The 16,747-nt window shown below is 46.6% G+C and overlaps 1 protein-coding gene across 3 annotated transcripts; it reads left to right on the top strand.

Moving 5' to 3' along the window:
- Positions 1-102: 102 nt before the first annotated feature.
- Positions 103-3,127, top strand: RPP21 (ribonuclease P subunit p21). Of its 3 annotated transcripts, none has more exons than XM_082347052.1 (5): positions 103-1,335; positions 1,412-1,512; positions 1,607-1,689; positions 2,718-2,850; positions 2,988-3,127. In XM_082347052.1, exons 1-5 carry the CDS (start codon positions 1,279-1,281, stop codon positions 3,046-3,048), a joined length of 435 nt encoding a protein of 144 aa, XP_082203178.1. In that variant the 5' UTR covers positions 103-1,278; the 3' UTR covers positions 3,049-3,127. The 3 variants fall into 3 exon arrangements, with proteins under 3 accessions (XP_082203178.1, XP_082203177.1, XP_082203176.1); XM_082347051.1 differs by having other exon boundaries at positions 382-1,335; positions 1,436-1,512; positions 2,718-2,843; XM_082347050.1 differs by having other exon boundaries at positions 394-1,335; positions 2,718-2,843.
- The last annotated feature ends 13,620 nt before the right edge of the window (positions 3,128-16,747 follow it).

The raw sequence follows: 16,747 nt of genomic DNA, 5'->3' as shown, positions 1-16,747 counted from the left end.
GTGTTAATTTGATGATAATCTCTGTTGATGTGTAAGAAACGGTTAAAAATGCATGTTCCTTGGAATTCCCTGGCGGTCCAGTGGTCAGGACTCCACGCTCTCACTGTCAGGGGCCCAGGTTTGTTCCCTGGTCAGGGAACTAACATCCCACAAGCTGCACGGCGTGGCTAAAAAAAAAAAGTTGTGTGTTCCTGGGGCTCACCTTCAGTGATTGATCGAGGTCTGGAGTGGGCCTGGGCATCTACCTTTTAAACACTCCTCATTTGAGCCTGAAGACCCTTGTGAAACTAATCTGAGAGCAAATTTCAGCCATTTCCTTCAAACTGGAGGCCTGGTTGGTTCCCTGTCCAGCCTGATGGGGGGCGGGGAGGAGGGGGTCTGGGAGAGGAGAGAACCCTCATTCTCTCCTGACTTAGTCTGCCCTCTCCCCACCTCAGGATTTATTCATGTTCTATTCCTCTACTTAACTTCAGGAACGAGTGGTTATTAACTATGAAGCAGAAGTGAACACAGGATGTCAGAGCAAAGGAGAGACAGAGGTCTAAGGGAGGGATGTGAGGAAAGCATGTGAAACACTACAGGGGATATTTTTTCGGGGGCAGGGGATGCTGTTGACAGGTTTCCTCCAGTACCTAAGACCAGGAGTTAGTGAGGATCACCTTCTTACTGTGTGTCCAGCACTGCATTTTGGTAAGTGGAAATGATTGGGAGTAAGCTGTGCTTTCTAAGGGCCAGGAGCCCTCTTCCCTCCCTCCACTGCCCTCAAGATCCTTTCCAATTTCACTGTCACTGGCACTAGTGGTTTTTTTGAATGTATAAACTGCTCCTTCAGTCTGTAGGTCTTCCAGGCATCTGCCTTTGGCTTCAGGAGCATAGGGCAGGAAGTCTAGCTGGGTATATATTGCACATAACCATCTCCCCAACCTATCTGCATAAAGAGACCAGTCTTCTGTCCTGAAGATGTTTAGCAGTTTAAGATTCTCTCCTGCTCCACTAACCTCTCCAGTCTCTACCTAATATAATCATGGGCTTGAGGAAGACTAAAAGGAAGCCAAAACTCATAAAGGAACCCCTGGCTTGGATTGCAGGGGATGGTGTGGGTTTGCAAATAGATGGGTCTGTGAGGCCGCAGGGTGTCGCCAGAGTAAGGACGGCACGGGAGCGCGCACGGCCCCAGGAACTACAGTTCCCAGGAGACCTTGCGCGGACGCCCGGGAGCGGGGCTACCCCGGGGTGGGGCCTGTGGACTGCGGCGTGTGGGGAGCTAACGCGGCTCGGATGGCCGGGCAGGTGAAGGACCGCGAGGCCTTCCAGAGGCTCAGCTTCCTGTACCAGGTGAGTCCGCGTTGCGGCGCACGCACGGGGAGGCGGCCCAGTGCGGAGGGACCCCAGTGACGGCTCCTTCCCTCAGGCTGCTCACTGCGTCCTCGCGCAGGACCCCGAGAACCAGGCACTGGCGAGGTTTTACTGCCACACGGAGAGGACCATAGCGAAGCGGCTCGTATTGCGGCGGTGAGAGGGGTGCGGAGCCCGGCGGCGGGCTGGACGGGGGAAAGAGGGGAGAGGGAGAGCGGGCGCCCAGACCACCACCTACCTCCGCCCCCAGGGACCCTTCGGTGAAGAGGACCCTCTGTCGTGGCTGCTCTTCCCTCCTCATCCCGGGCCTGACCTGCACCCAGCGCCAGAGACGTGAGTGCTCCCTCCTGCCGAGGTGGGAAGTTTGAGGAACACCTATGGGCTGGGGGAGGGCACGGGCAATGATCCCTTCCTCGATGTAGATGGGTGCCAGGTGTGGGATTTGGAGGCGTCGGCTTTCTCCAGCTCTGAGTTAGCAACTTAACTCCACTTGGACAAACTAGGTCTGAGCAGTAGAGAAGTGACGTTGCCATGAGAAGCAACCTCGCCCGTGCATGATAATAGATGTTATTTGACATCTTGGAGGACATGATTCCCATATTCATTCATTCATTCAACAGTTATTTTTCTGAGATGTGTCAAGTATTGCTCTAGAGTCATTATTCTCATTGAAATTATAGTCTGATGGGACAGACTAAGACAGAAACAATTAGAATAGCATAGAAAAATGCTTTAATTAGGGAAGTAGAATACTGTTACTTAAACCAGTGATGGTGAGGTTCATTATAAGGGAAGGGAGTGGGAGATGGAAATCGTAGGCATTTGTGAGGCCTCAGACAAGAGAGCTTGTCGTGCTGTCAAGGAACTGAGAGCCCAGGAGGCTGGCTTTGATGTGGGCAAGGGCAAGTCAGGAGGCCAGAGAGGGAAACAGGGCAGATCTTGAAGAGTCTTGTTAAGGAGTTTGGACTTTATCTTAAAGGGTACCAAAAGGGACTTCCCTGGTGGTCTAGTGGTTAAGACTCCGCACTCCCAATGCAGGGGGCCCAGGTTCAATCCCTAGTCAGGGAGCTAGATCCCGCATGCAGCAATGAAGATCCCGCATGCAGCAATGAAGATCCCGCACGACCGACCCGCACGCGGTAACAAAGATCTCACGTGCTGCCACTAAGACCCGGCACAACCAAATAAATAAATAAAGGGTACCAAGAAAATGACAGACTTTATGCAGAGACCTGACACCATCAAATCAAAGTGGGGAGGGGGTAGAATCCCTACTGGAAAACGGTGGAGGCAAAACTGGGTGCAGGAGACCTTTTCTTCTCCTAAACCTGGGCACTCTCTTTTCCCCACATGCACCCCAGGCTGCAAGGCTCAGCGCTGGACTGTACAGACCTGCCTGACATGCCAGCGCAGCCAGCGGTTCCTCAACGATCCCAGGCATCTGCTCTGGGGAGACCGACCTGAGGCCCAGCTGGGGAGCCAGGCAGGTGAGAGGTGGTTGAGGAAAGGGGGGTACCCCAGGGGGGTAGGGACAGTGGGTAACATAGAGCTGCAGAGGACACATGGGTGGGTTCTGGGTTGGTGTGAAAGGTGCCACAGTCTTAAAAAACTAATTCTGCTCATCTACTCAGATCCCAAACCACCACAACCCCTGCCAAACACAGCCCACCGCATTCCAGCCCACCTTCCTGAGGAGAAAGTGCAGCCTCAGAGTTCCAATCGCCAGTGATGGATTCACCCTGTCTTCCAAATAAATGTTAATTCTCTTTAACTTTGCATGATTCTGTTCTGTATTTCAGCTCTTAACTCCATTTTCCTCTGTTTCTGTCTGTATTTCTCTGTCAGCAGCTAACCTCTTCTTTGTCCTTTTAGTCCTTTGTCGTTATCATCCTCATACTCCCACCATTCAGGGAGATCCCAATTACCACTTGGCCCCATGAAGCAGCTCCCATTTCCAGGACCCTGCCTCCAGTGCCCCTCCACCCCTGCTTCCTCAGTGCAGTGCCACGATTGGAACTCAGGCTCCGGGCTTGTCTGCGAGGCCCTGATCCTTCTTAAGGCAGTCCATTTTTAGGTAGCCCTGACTGTTGACTAAAGGGCTGGACAGACAGACTGCTGATGCCACTGATGCTGTTTTTAAAGGAGGGAAAAAAAGTTTGGGTGGGGTTGGTGGAGGGAAGGTTTAGATTCTCCAGGCCCACTTCCTTTTGGGTCTTTTCCCAATCTCTGTGTTTTCTTCTATAAAATTCTAATAAGAGAAGTTGTACAACCTGAACTAATAAAGTCAAAGGTACTAACAAACGGACACTGGCAGATATTACACAAGTTCTGTAGGTAAACCTTCAAGGTTTTCTTGAGAATCAGTAAACAACAAAAATTGTTTTATTTGATATCCCTGGACAATTTACTCGAAGTCAGAATTTCAGACTGACCTCTTTGCTAGGTGCCAGCTAATCAGTTTACCCCAAAAGTAGACAAACAAAATTCACTATTCCCAGAATGCAGTTTCCTCTCTTCTCTTTCTCTTGTAAATCCTGGTTGCACTTATTCATTGCTGCATAAAAATCACTGCATAATGTTGTAACTTAAAACAACAATGATGTGTTATTTCCCCTGATTCTGTGGGCTAGACTGATTGAGGGCCTGTCTGGGTGGTTCTTCTGTTCCGTATGGCATCAGCTGGAGTCACTCAGCTGCATTTAGCTGGAGGCTGGTACCTGGTCTGGAAGACTCAAGAAGCTTCATTTGCATGTTTGCACCTCATTACTTCTCCATGTGGCCTTGCTCTGTAACTGGCCTTGACGTCCTCACAGCATGGCTGTCTCTGGGTGGTTGGACTTCTTGCAAAGCTTCTGGCTTCCACAGAGAGTATTCCAAGAAGACAAGCTCCACGGTGCAAGTGCTTATCAAGCCTCTGTCCTCGTCACGCTTGCTAATGTCACCTTGACCAGAGTAAGTCATGTGGCCAAGCCCACGTTCAGTGTGGAAGGGGCTACACTGGGGCGTGGATACTGGGAGGTTCATTGGTTCCTTGAGGACCACCAGTGTAGCAGTCTACCACATCCTTGTTTTGCCTTTGTCCCTGACTCATTCTCTTCACTGATTCCTTCACATGCCAGTACGCTGTTTGCATGGAAAATACTTATCAGTGTGCAAGTAACTAAATGTTTCTGAGTTATTCTTTGACGTTTATTTCTGGAGATAGTATTCAACGGGTCAACTGTAGCAGCCAACACAAACATGTAGCCTGAAGATGCACCCCATGCAGGCCTGGACCCTTTGTGTCCTCAGCTCACCTTCCTTGGTTCCCTCCTTGAGTGTCATTTCTGAGCTGGTTGGTTCTTACGCACTAAATCTGATTCTTGGCCAAGTCGTTTTGACTGTGATTATGATTGCACATGACTGAACATGTCCACAGTGGGATAGCACTGGGGTTCCTCTAACTAGAGATCATAGCCCTCTTCCTCCTCCCAAAACTCTGTCCTTTTTCATGTTTACTTATTATGATACAATAGTTGTCAGTATGTGCAAAAATGGATTTCCTATAACAAAGAGGAAATCAAAGCCCTATTATTCAATAGTCAGTTTTCTTTAATGTTTCTAAACAATTCAGTAATTCAAAATCTGTGCTCTTTTAGGACCTGTTAGATAAAATTAAATAGAGGAGAGAGAAGAAACTTATGTCATCCCAACTGAATCAAAAAAACAAGGTCTGGGAATCCCCTGGCAGTCCAGTGGTTAGGACTCTGCACTTCCACTGCAGAGGGCTCAGGTTCCATCTCTGGTTGGGGAACTAAGATCTGGCAGGCCGCATGGTGTCGCCAAAAAAAAAGAAGAAAAAAAGATTTGGGGAAGGTAAGGGATCTAGTCATTGTTGGTTCAAAACCTCAGGAGCTTCCTAGGTAAAATCTGAAACCAGCCCCTGTACATGGAGAGCAAGGAGAGATCAAAGAAAGAGGCGGACCACTCCAGATTGGTAGGTGGCAGGTTTAAAATAAGCAAGGAAACTTACATACGAGGCTTTGTCTTGGGCAGCAGCAAGACGAGTAGACCTCCACACTCACCCACCAGAATCTTAAAAAGTTTATATAGAGGCCTTAATAGGGTTCAGTCATGCCTTCAGTCCAGATGGTCTCAACAACACCTTGCTCTCTCAAAGTTGTGCCCTTGGAACAGCTCCCACTGTGGGAACAGTGGGCAGAACTCACACTCCAAGGACAGGGGAGTGGGTGAGGAGCCCCTGATTGCCCGGGTCCAGTTTGAGGGTCAACCAGCAGTCATGTCCTCATGATTACCTCCTTCAACAGTCATGCTGATATCTGGGAGAAACTTCCAGGCAGAGGGAACAGCTCGGGCAAGTGTCCTGAAGAGGGAGCCTGCGCAAGAGCCTGCGTATTCATAGTTCGCAAGAGGCCAGTGTGAGTGAACAGAGTGAGCCAGGTGGAGGGAGAGTAGTAAATGTGGCCAGGAGATAATGGGAGACCAAGGATCTCTAGGCCATCATAAGGAAATTGACTGGTTCATTGGGAGGCCATTGGAGGTTTTTAGCAAGAAATGACATGATCTGGCTTAACATTTTAAAAGGATCACTCTGATCTAACAGTAGACTAGGAGAGCAAGATTGGAAGAAAGGAAAACAGGGAGCTGTTGTGGTCACCCATGTGAGAGATGATAGTGGCTTGGACAAGGGTCTTCACAGAGGGAGAGCAGTGTTCAGATTTTAGATCTAGTTTGAAGGTAGAATCCATAGATTTCCTGATGGACTAGCAGAGGGATGTAAGAAAAAGGACAAACAATTCCACAAAACTAAAGTTTAAACGGTCTCGTGATATGTGCTATAATATATTCAGAACAAGATATTGGTCTGTACTTTGAAAATATTCTCTGTAAAGGATATTTTATGAATTCCTATTTGATCCAAATGTACAGAGTCCAGTATATCTCCAGCCCTGATGTGTGTATTAGTTTCCTAGGGCTGCCATAACGAAGTGCCACAAAATGGGTGGCTTACAACAACAGAAGTTTATTCTCTCACAGTGCTGGAGGCTAGAAGTCAAGCCATCCACAGGACAACGCTTTCTCCAAAGGCTTTGTAGAAGGAGTCTTCCTTGCTTGTTCCTAACTTCTGATGTTTATCAGCAATCCTTGGTGATCCTTGGCTTGTAGATACGTCACTCCAGTCTCTGCCTCCAACATTGTATGGCATTCTCCCTGTTTGTCTCCGGACAAACAAGGACATCAGTCATTGGAGTAGGGTCCACCCTAATCCAATATGATGTCCTCTTAACTTGATTATATCTGCAAAGACCCTATTTCCAAATAAGGTCACATTCACATGTTCTAGGTGGACAAAAATTTGGTGGGGGACATTATTCATCTCAGTGCAGGGTGGAAGTTGGGTTTGGAATTCAATCTAATCATTCCCAGGGCTTCTGGAAAGTACACTGTATGTAGAATAGAGAGACATGCCATCACTTCTGTAACTCTCTATGAACTTTTCTCTCTGTAATGTTAATGCTATAAGGTTCTTAGCATATATCCTCTCATTATAAAGATAAAATACCTGATGCTGTCCATTGAGCCTTTTGAGGATCTGTTGTATAAATCAGGGGGAATATTTTCTGATTTCAAAGAAGAATGAGACAGAACAATAATTCACTGTGTTAATGAACTAAAAGAGAAAAAAAAATCATATAATTTCAGTAAATGTAGAAAAAGCATTTGACAGAATCTAACATTTATTCCTAATAAGATCTCTCAGCAAATGAGGAATAGATGAAAAGTTCCTCAACCTTAAAAGGACATCTATGAAAAAGCTACAACTAGCATCACATTTAATGGTGAAAAAATGAATGCTTTCTCCCTAAAGTCAGGAAAAAGACAAGGTTGGCTACTGTCACCTCTTCTACTCATCATTGAACTAGTGGCTCTAGCCAGTGCAACAAGGCAAGAAAAAGAAACAAAAGGCATCCAGATTGGAAAGGAAGGAGTAAAATTGTTTTAGTTTGCAGAAGACATGATCATCTATGCAGGAAGTCTTAAGACATTACTTGAAAAGCTCGTACAGGGACTTCCCTGGTGATCCGGTAGTTAAGACTCTGCACTTCCACTGCAGGGGGCGTGGGTTTGATTCCTGGTCCACGTGGGTTTGATCCCTGAATGCTGTGCAATGCAGCCAAAAAATAAATAAATAAAAATAAAAAATAAAAAGCTCCTACACCTAATAAGTGAGTTTAGCAAGAGTGCAGGATATAAAAAAAAAAATTGTATTTCTACATACTAGAAATTGTATTTCTATACACAATTAGAAATTAATATTAAAAACCAATACCATTTACAATAGCATCCAGATATTAAATACTTAGGGATAAATATGACAAAAATTATGAAAGGCCTATATACTGAAAACTACAAAATATTGTTCCAAGACCCAAATAAATGGAGAGATATAACATGTTCATGAATTGGAAGACTCAATATTATTGAGATGTCAATTCTTCCAAAACATGTCTCCCTAGATTTAAAGCAATCTCAAGCCCTTTTTTTTTTTTTACTCTGAAAGTCATAATAGCCAAAACAACTCTGAAAAAGAATAACAAATTGGAGGAATTAAAGACTTGAGTTCAAGACTTATAAAGCAATAGTAGACAATATAGTCTTGGTGTAAAAACAGACAAATAGATCAATGGAGCAGAATAAAGTCCAGAAATAGATCAATACATGTATGGATAACTTATTTGGGGCAAAGGCAAAAAGACAATTCGGTAAAGAAATGACATTTCTTTACAACAAATGATGCTGAAACAATTGCTTATCCATATGCATAAAAAGGTAACTTCAATCCACTGGTCTCCTCAGCACTCCTCTCACCCATCTTCTAGTCACTGCCTTTCTCTATCTTGCTGCCCCTTTTCTGTCTCAGGAACCCCTTCGCCCCCTACCCCTTCCCTGCCCCATCAACCTTGGACCCCAGGAAGGAGGGTCAGACAAGGTATCAGCTCCTCCCTACCCCCAGGAGGTATTTCTACAGAGTCTGAGGATGGAGCCTTGAGCGCAGGGTGGAGCAGGGAGGGCTGGAGTATTGAAACCCAAAGACCACACATCTTCAAGGGTTAAACCTGAAGCTCAGCACCTTTCACCTTCCCTTCTAAGAGCTGCTTTCCTGGCCTGTCATATCCAAGACCATCATATTCCCTGTGCGAGTCATTATCCTCCCACCTATGGGACTTGCCTTTATCTTCTTGCTGTTACCTTGATGCTTGTTATAGGGAAGAGAAAGAGTCCAGGTAGGAAAGAGAGCCCCCATTTCCTTATGGCTTCCCCACCCTAAGTGGCGGAATTGCCCCATTTTCTGCCCCCGTTATCGCTGGGCTAGAAATGACTACACCTAGATATGCAGCAGGCTGTGGGAAGGAGACTGGCTCTCAGGTGGGCAAGGCCTTAGCCTAGTTGAGCAACCACTGCCTGGGGGGCCGAAATCTGCAGGGAGCCAGGCTCGCTGGGACTGGGTACTTGGGGTAGGAGTTTTCTGCATTAGAAGCTTGATTGTCAGGTGGGCAGACTGAGAAAGTTTAGCCTAGAAGCAGAGCAGGGAGGCTGCTGCCTGTTGAACCATAGTCCCTGCATCCCAGGACTTTCTGGGGTCAGACTGCTGCTTCAGCAGAGCGGGCCACTTCGTGATCTTTACAGGCCACAGAGATCTGTTTGAAGCCAGATTTCCCCTGCTGTCCCCTTGAGGTCTCTGCTCAGTAGGTCTGGGGTGTACCTGAGAGGTACCCAGGATGCCTAGAAATCAGATTTCCATAATACAGTTCACCCTCCTATAAATTCTGTCCTTGGTTTTTATAAATTTTTTATATGAAGTTAAATGTTAGCATAACAGATATGTGAATAAGTGAGAAAATTTGGTGAACGTGTGTACATAGATGCCTCGCAAGCTTAAGCATTAGGTGAGGACGGCAGGTTAACTGTAGCCAGCACAGGTGAGGACAGAGGAACAGAGCTCAGGCCACCAGAACTGGGTGTCCTCCCTGTTTTAAAAGGTACCTGGGATTTTGCTTCTACTCTGGTATGTATGGTGACGCCAACAGATCAGGAGATGATTACCATTGAAAAGATAGTTTTACTCTGGTTCCCAAGAAGTGAGGAGGGGGCATTGCACACCACACTGAGCAGGGCCACAGGCAGAACACTGAGGTCGAGGTCAGTTGCAGATAGAGAGCAAGCGGAACAGCAGGAATGCCTGTATTGTGGTTTTTGTGGGAAGGAACTGGTGAGGCAGGGCAACAACGGGCCGACTAGGTTAGGCATTGCTAGTTTGAATAATCTTAGCGAGCTCCAAGGTGTAGCCCTAGTTGTCTGATGCCTGGTGCTGGGGCAGTTAGGGCCTAGGGTTAATGTCTCACAAGCTTAAGAGGGAATAAAGCAGGCGGGTGAGAGGGTGCAGGCTCCAGATTGGTTAGTTTGCATGTCAAAGGGTGAGCTCCTGGGAGAGTTGATTGCTATCTCTAAGAGTAGGCTAACCCCAGGAGGGGCAGTCCCTCCCTAATCTGCAAGGCCCAACAGGTCAAAAACTTCAGAAACTAGAAAATATGGTTAACATACTCACACCCAGAAGTTACAGGTCAGAGGCCTAGGGTCTCTGCCGCAGGATAGGCTTCGGGAGAGCAGCTGACTAGTCCCAATGAAACAGGAGGGAAGGGGGCAGGGCACAATCTTTAAAAGAATGATAGAGCCCGAGGACATGACATAAACTGATTAGAACCAAATAGGTCCAAGATGGCAGACAAGTTGACTTCCACTAGATCTTGAGCCGCAGTATATGCTCACTGTAACACATCAGCAAGCTAAATGACACACTCACAGGTGCCATGGCAGTTCCAATGCCGACCATCAAAGGCCAAAAAAGTGGGTGGTGGCCCGATTTCTGGAAATCCCCACAACAGCTGGAATACTCCTCCCACTCATTAGCCTATGAAATTACCCACTCCTATAAAAACTGACAACCCCATACCCTGGTGCCACTCTCACCTTCTGAGATGGGCCACACTCTGTCTGTGGAGTGTGTTTCTCTCTAAATAAATCCACTTCTTACCTATCACTTTATCTCCCACTGAATTCTTTCTGCCATGAGACATCAAAACCTGAGCTTCATTAAGTCCTGAAACCAGGTGTTAACCTGAGATCAGGCCTTTTACCTAATCTCAGATAAAAGACCGTGGGGGCTTCCCTGGTGGCACAGTGGTTAAGAATCCACCTGCCAATGCAGGGGACGTGGGTTCGAGCCCTGGTCCGGGAAGATCCTACATGCCGTGGAGCAACTAAGCCTATGCACCACAACTACTGAGCCCTCATGTGGCAACTACTGAAGACCGCGCACCTGGAGCCCCGTGCTCCGCAACAAGAGAAGCCACCACAATGAGAAGCCGGCGCACCACAACGAAGAGCAGCCCCCGCTCGCCGCAACTAGAGAAAGTCCATGCACAGCAACAAAGACCCAACACAGCCAAAAATTTAAAAAAACAAATAAATTTATTTTAAAAAAAGACTGTGGGTTTTGGTCAGGTTCAAGTCCCAATCTGGGTTTAGGCTGGGTTCGTGTCCCGGCACGTGGGTTCAAGTCCCAATCTGAGGTGCACGGTTTCACCAACACTTCCCTTTCCCATATTGCTTCCTGATCCTGCCCTAGTCTGGACTGAGATAGTTCTGGAAACTTCACTGGGGCCCAAGACTAGCAGCTCCTTAAGAGTGTTCACCCTGGCATCTCACAGGATGTTTTCTCCTCATAAGGGGTAAAGACTGGGACTTTTTTTCCCTGAAACTGAGTAAGTAGGTAGGAGGGTCAGAGAAGGAGTCTTAGGATGAGGGAGACAGGAGTCCAGAGGAGGATTCTGTCCTCAGAATCTGTAGGCTGTGACCAGATTTATTTACAAGTTTCTGTTTGAACACCTGTTTTCAGTTCTTTGGGGTATATACTTAGGAGTGGAATTGTGGGATCATATGGTAGTTCCATTTTTTGGGGAACCACCAAACTCTCTTCCACAGCTGCTGCACCATTTTACATTCCCACTAGCAATATACAAGCATTCTAATTTCTCTCCATTCTTGCACTTGTTATTTTGTTTGTTTATTATAGCCATCCTAGTGGGCGGGCATGAAGTGCTATCTCCTTATGGTTTTGATTTGCATTTCCCTAAGACTAATGATGTTGAGCATCTTTTCCTATACTTGTTGACCATTTGTATATCTTTGGAAAAATATCTATTCAAGACCTTTGCCCCCCCCCCTTTTTTTTTGTCACTCTGCACGGCTTGCAGGATCTGTCATAGGGCTGGTGGGTGTGTCATTTAGTCTGCTAATGTATTACAATGAGCGTATACTGAGGCTCAAGGTCTACTGGAAGTCAACTTGTCTGCCATCTTGGACCTAGTTGGTTCTAACCAGTTTTTGTCATGTTCTATGTCTATGTCATTCTTTTAAAGGTTGTGCCCTGCCCCCTTCCCTCCTGTTTCATTTCCACTTGTTTCTCCCAAGGCCTCTCGCCTTCTGAGACGGCCCACACTCTGTCTGTGCAGTGTGTTTCTCTCTAAATAAATCCACTTCTTATCTATCACTTTGTCTCTCACTGAATTCTTTCTGCAGTGAGACATCAAGAACCTGAGCTTCATTAAGTCCTGAGACCAGGTGTGTGACCTCAGTTAAAAGACCATGGGTTCAAGCCCCAATCTGAGTTGCACGGTTTCAGTTCCTCACAGTCCATCAGTGTTCTGGCCTCTTAAAACAATTGCTCATGTAATAAGCACTCAAGATTTTCTTGAAATTCTGCCTTGGTTTTTGTTTGTCATTTCTTGCATCATTGCTGTTTTCCTGATGTGTTTCAGCACTTATCTCATTACATCTAGATTATTAAGCATGTGACTGATCCTTGAATTTCTGTCTCAGCTGCTGCATTTGGGTTCTGCCCTTTCTCTCTGTCTTATTACACAAGGATTAGGAAGCATTCCCTGAACAAAAGAATTTTCCACCATCTCAGGGTTGAATATGAATTGCTATTAACATCTGAATTTATATTTAGAGAAGGTGGGTGTTGTACAACCAAGCCTCTTAAACTTGCAAGCTCTCCAAGGTCATCTAAACCACACTGTTGATCTTCCTCCAGTGTACAGTTACCCTGGGGAGCCAATGATGTCATAACATCCATTCCAGAGATGTGTTTTTGCTGAAGTGAATGATCCTGAAGTGTTTTGGGTTCTGATAAGTATATAGCCAAAGTGGATACTGACTCCAGGAGTCCTGATCTTGTAACATTCTCCCATTAAAAATCACCGGGAGCTATCTATGATTTAGGCATTTACAGGTTTTTTTCATCAATTTCTGTCCTCTTCGGGGCTTCACAGCGTTGTTGAGTCTTCCGCTTGGCAGAGCCTTGCCAAAGCAGGGCAGAGCTGCGGGCTGGGAGAGGCGGCTGGGACGGGCCCCAGGCGAGCAGGGACGGAGGCCTCGGGGTGCGCGGATCCGCCTGCGGCTGGCCGCGGTGCCAACTCCGCGACACCAGATCGGTGTCTCTGCACGAGTTCCTGGAGTTTTGTACCCGCACAGTCCAGCATCGCGGCTGGCGGATAGAGGACGTTAAATAACCGTTGGTTGATTTAAGGAATGAGCGACGCAGCGATGCGTCTGAGCTGCACAGCCGGCAAGCCGCAAACACTCCCGGGCCACTTCTGGGTCTGGCTCTCTTTTCCAGCTGCTGAGATTCTTCCTTTCCCTTTCCCTTCCACTTCTCGACTTCGCTGGGAGGTCCTGCTCTGACTCCCACCTAAGAGCTTCCGCTGGTCTCCCCCTATTGTCACGCTTCTCAGACACCGCTCCATCCCCGCCACACACACAGAGATATGGGACTTGTCTTGCGAGGTTCACGGTTCTCCCAGCTCAGATGTGTTCCCCAAGCTTGGACATGCCTTTTGCTTCCCAGAGGTGTAGGGAAGAAGCAATTCGACCTTGTCCTTTGAGCTTTTTGTTGTGTCTGGGAAGCGTGGGACGCTGTGGGTTAGTGAGAGACCAGAGGAGACTCAAGGGACAGAGTTCACGGTCCTTATTGTCCCTTATTGGAAATTTGCAATATCTCAATAGGAGGATTTTTCCTCAATATGAGGGAAAAAGTCAAATTGGAGAAAGAGCCGAGAGGAAGAAGAGAAGATGATGGGCTCCGGTGCTAGAAAATAGTTCACGAGAAACCTAACGCAGTCTAAAACCCGGAAGAAAAGTGGCTTTGCAGAAGTTCCTCTGCAGTTGCATTGGTCACAGATTGTCAGTTTCCCTCGCCCAGAGTCCGCTCCTTTGGCGCCACCTTGTGGCAGCTCCACCCTGCCTGAATTGCGGCCCTTGTTCTCCGCTGATTGCGCGGCCCTTCCCTCACACAGGGCCCCTCAGCTACCCCAGCTCATTCCAAGTACACAAATAGCACTCAAACCTGATTTACGCAAGTGCCCCAACCCAGGAGATCCATGTCCCTTTCGCCTCGGGACCTCTGACAGCGCGGGCTTCTACTCTAGCAGAACCAGAGACCGCTGCCCTGGTCTGTTCTGCCTTCCCTTCTACCCTTTGTGGCTGCTTCATCTCAGGCATTTGCCCTTGGCTGGGGTGCCAGTCTCAGTGCGTGGCCACTGGCCTAGCTGAGATCGTCATTATCTGTCCCTGAGATTTCTGCCAAGTTTTCCTAACACATTTCTTTTCTTCCAGTCTTACTCTCCTCCAAAGACTCTGCCAGCCACCAGAGAGATATTTGTAGAGCAAGATGTCATTTGATCCTTCCCCTACTTAAAAATCTTCAGTGGCCCACACAATCATTTCGAGAAAACATAGCCCTAAATAGCATATAGTCTTGAATACATATAAAGCAAAAGCTATCAATATGTAGTATACATCTGTAAAGCATTTTAATTGCAGAAAATGTATGCCAAAGCACAGTAAATAACATTGCACTACAAACTATAGGATGTCAATAATTTGCTTCCCTTTAATCATTCTACTTACAAATTACTACTGGCCGTAGGCTGACTAATGGCCCCTAATCACATCCTAATGCCTGAAAACTGTGAATATTGCCTTAGATGGCAAAAGGGACTTTGCAGATATGATGAAACTGAAGATCTTGAAAAAGGGGGGTTATCCTGAATTTGCAGGGTGGGCCCAGATGTAATCACAACAGTCCTTATCAGAGAAGGAAGGAGGAGTCAGAGTCAGAAGAGAAGGTGATGTGATGATGGAAGCAGAGATTGAAGTGATGTACTTTAACGGTGGAGGAAGGAGCTACAAACCAAGCAACATAGGCAGACTCTAGAAGCTGGAAAGTGTAAGAGAATGAGTTTTTCCTTAGAGCCTCCAGCAGGAACCAGCCCAGCTGACACCCTGACTTCAGTCCACTGAAACTAATTTTGGACTTCTGACCTCAAGACCTGTAAGAGAATAAATTTTTTTGCCCCTCAGGTGAGCCCCTAAGACTTGGAGGATCCAACACAACTTTTCCAATTCAAATATATGGTTCTGATCTGGCTAGAACAATGGTCTTTCAGGATCATTCTTGAGTCATACTGGGGAAAATCAAGAAAACCATGAGTTACCTTGACACATCATAGCTACCAAAAATGTTTACTGAATTTATGGGGACTTCCCTGGCGGTCCAGTGGTTAAGACTCCACGCTTCCACCACAGGGGTAGCAGGCTGGATCCCTGGTCAGGGAACTAAGATCCCACATGCCACACAGTGCGGCCAAAAAGAAAAGAAAAAAGAAAAAAAGTGTTTGCTGAATTTAAATGGATCTCTTAAATACATCACTGGTTTACATCAGCTTACAGAACCTTTGCTTGTCCACCAGGGGCCAGCCCACCCTCCTGCATTTGCCATTATTAACCAACGTGCAGAATTGTATCCTACCAAATCAGCAGCCCCACTTCTAGCACGTCTGCAGAAGAGAACCCAGGGAATGTATGTCCCAGAATCCCCATAGCTCAAGTTCAAGTTTTCCAGTGGGAGAGACTTGCATGAGATATGGGGCCCAGAAGAGGGAGATCTCGCTATCCATCAGGCACATGAGTGAGCAGGCACATGTGAAATTCTCAGCAGCTACTGTACCAGGTTTGACACCCACCTGCTTTGCCTTGCAGACTGAGACACAGGATGGGAGTTTTCTCACAGGTTCTAGACAATTACAGCAATCTCCCAGAAAGCTTGTGAGAACCACCCATCAGTGCTTTGAGCTGAGATCTCCAGCATTTGTTTCCCTAACCTTCCAACTTCAGCTCCTCAGAATTTTGGTGGTGACTGGTATTATTTTCCTATATCTGCCATAGCAAATTACCACAAACTTAGTGGCTTAAAACAACATGAATTTGTTATCTTACAGTTCTGGATGTCAAAGTCTGAAATAGGTTTCATGAGGCTAAAATCAAGATGTCGGAGAGGCTGTGTTCCTTCTGCAGCCTCTAGGAGAGAATCTGTTTCCTTGCCTTCTCCAGTCTCCAGAGGCTGCCTGCATTTCTCAGCTTGTGGCCCCTTCCTCCGTCTTCTGAGTCAACAATCAAATCACTGTGACCTCTGACTCTGTCGTCGAATCTCATTCTCTAACTCTAACTCTCCTGCCTTCCTTTTTTACTTGTAAAGAACCCTGTGTTACATTGGACCTGCCTGTATAATCCAGGATAATACTCCCATCTCAAGAAGCAAAAAGTCCCTTTTGTCATATCAGGTGACATTTTCACATGTTCCAGGGATTAAGACATGGGCTTTTTAGGAGACCATTGTCACGCCTACCACATGACTTCACTGATGTTTGCTCCCCGGATTTTCAACTGTGGTGGAAACTGTTATTCCTGTGTTAATTTTTTTATTCCTGGAATACCAGAGTAGGGCTGTTTTTCTGAAAAAGCCTACACTGATACAAGAAGAGCTGAAAAATTATGCTCCTATTATCCGGACGTCTCCAAATGGTGCTGATTTCTTAATATGCAATAGGTATAAATTAGGCAATGATCTTGCCGGGGCAATGGAAGGAGGAAAAAAAGGAATCATCAGAAAGCCCCTGTCCCTTGTCCATGGTGTCTGGTCCTCTTGGGCTCTGGGCTGCAATTTTCCTCTCACATTGACCCCAGCCAATTCCTGACTGAAAGGGCTTTTCACATGATTTGTGTTCGGTTCTTGGATTTGTCATCTTCTCTCTGTCCTCTCGTGTATCTTCATGTTTGTGTTTTTCTTCTCTTCCAACACTGTAGTCCTGCCTCGATTCTTATCATTGTACTCTTCCTGGCTTGCACACAAGTAAGCCCATTCTCCAAGAAGAAATTCCAGACACCTCTTCATTATTTGTTAGTTACTGTTTTTATTTGGCTGCAGAGT

Source organism: Balaenoptera borealis (assembly GCF_965194805.1).
Source record: "Balaenoptera borealis genome assembly, chromosome: 12".
Lineage (NCBI taxonomy): Eukaryota > Metazoa > Chordata > Mammalia > Artiodactyla > Balaenopteridae > Balaenoptera > Balaenoptera borealis.
This window is presented reverse-complemented; position numbering and strand designations above follow the sequence as displayed.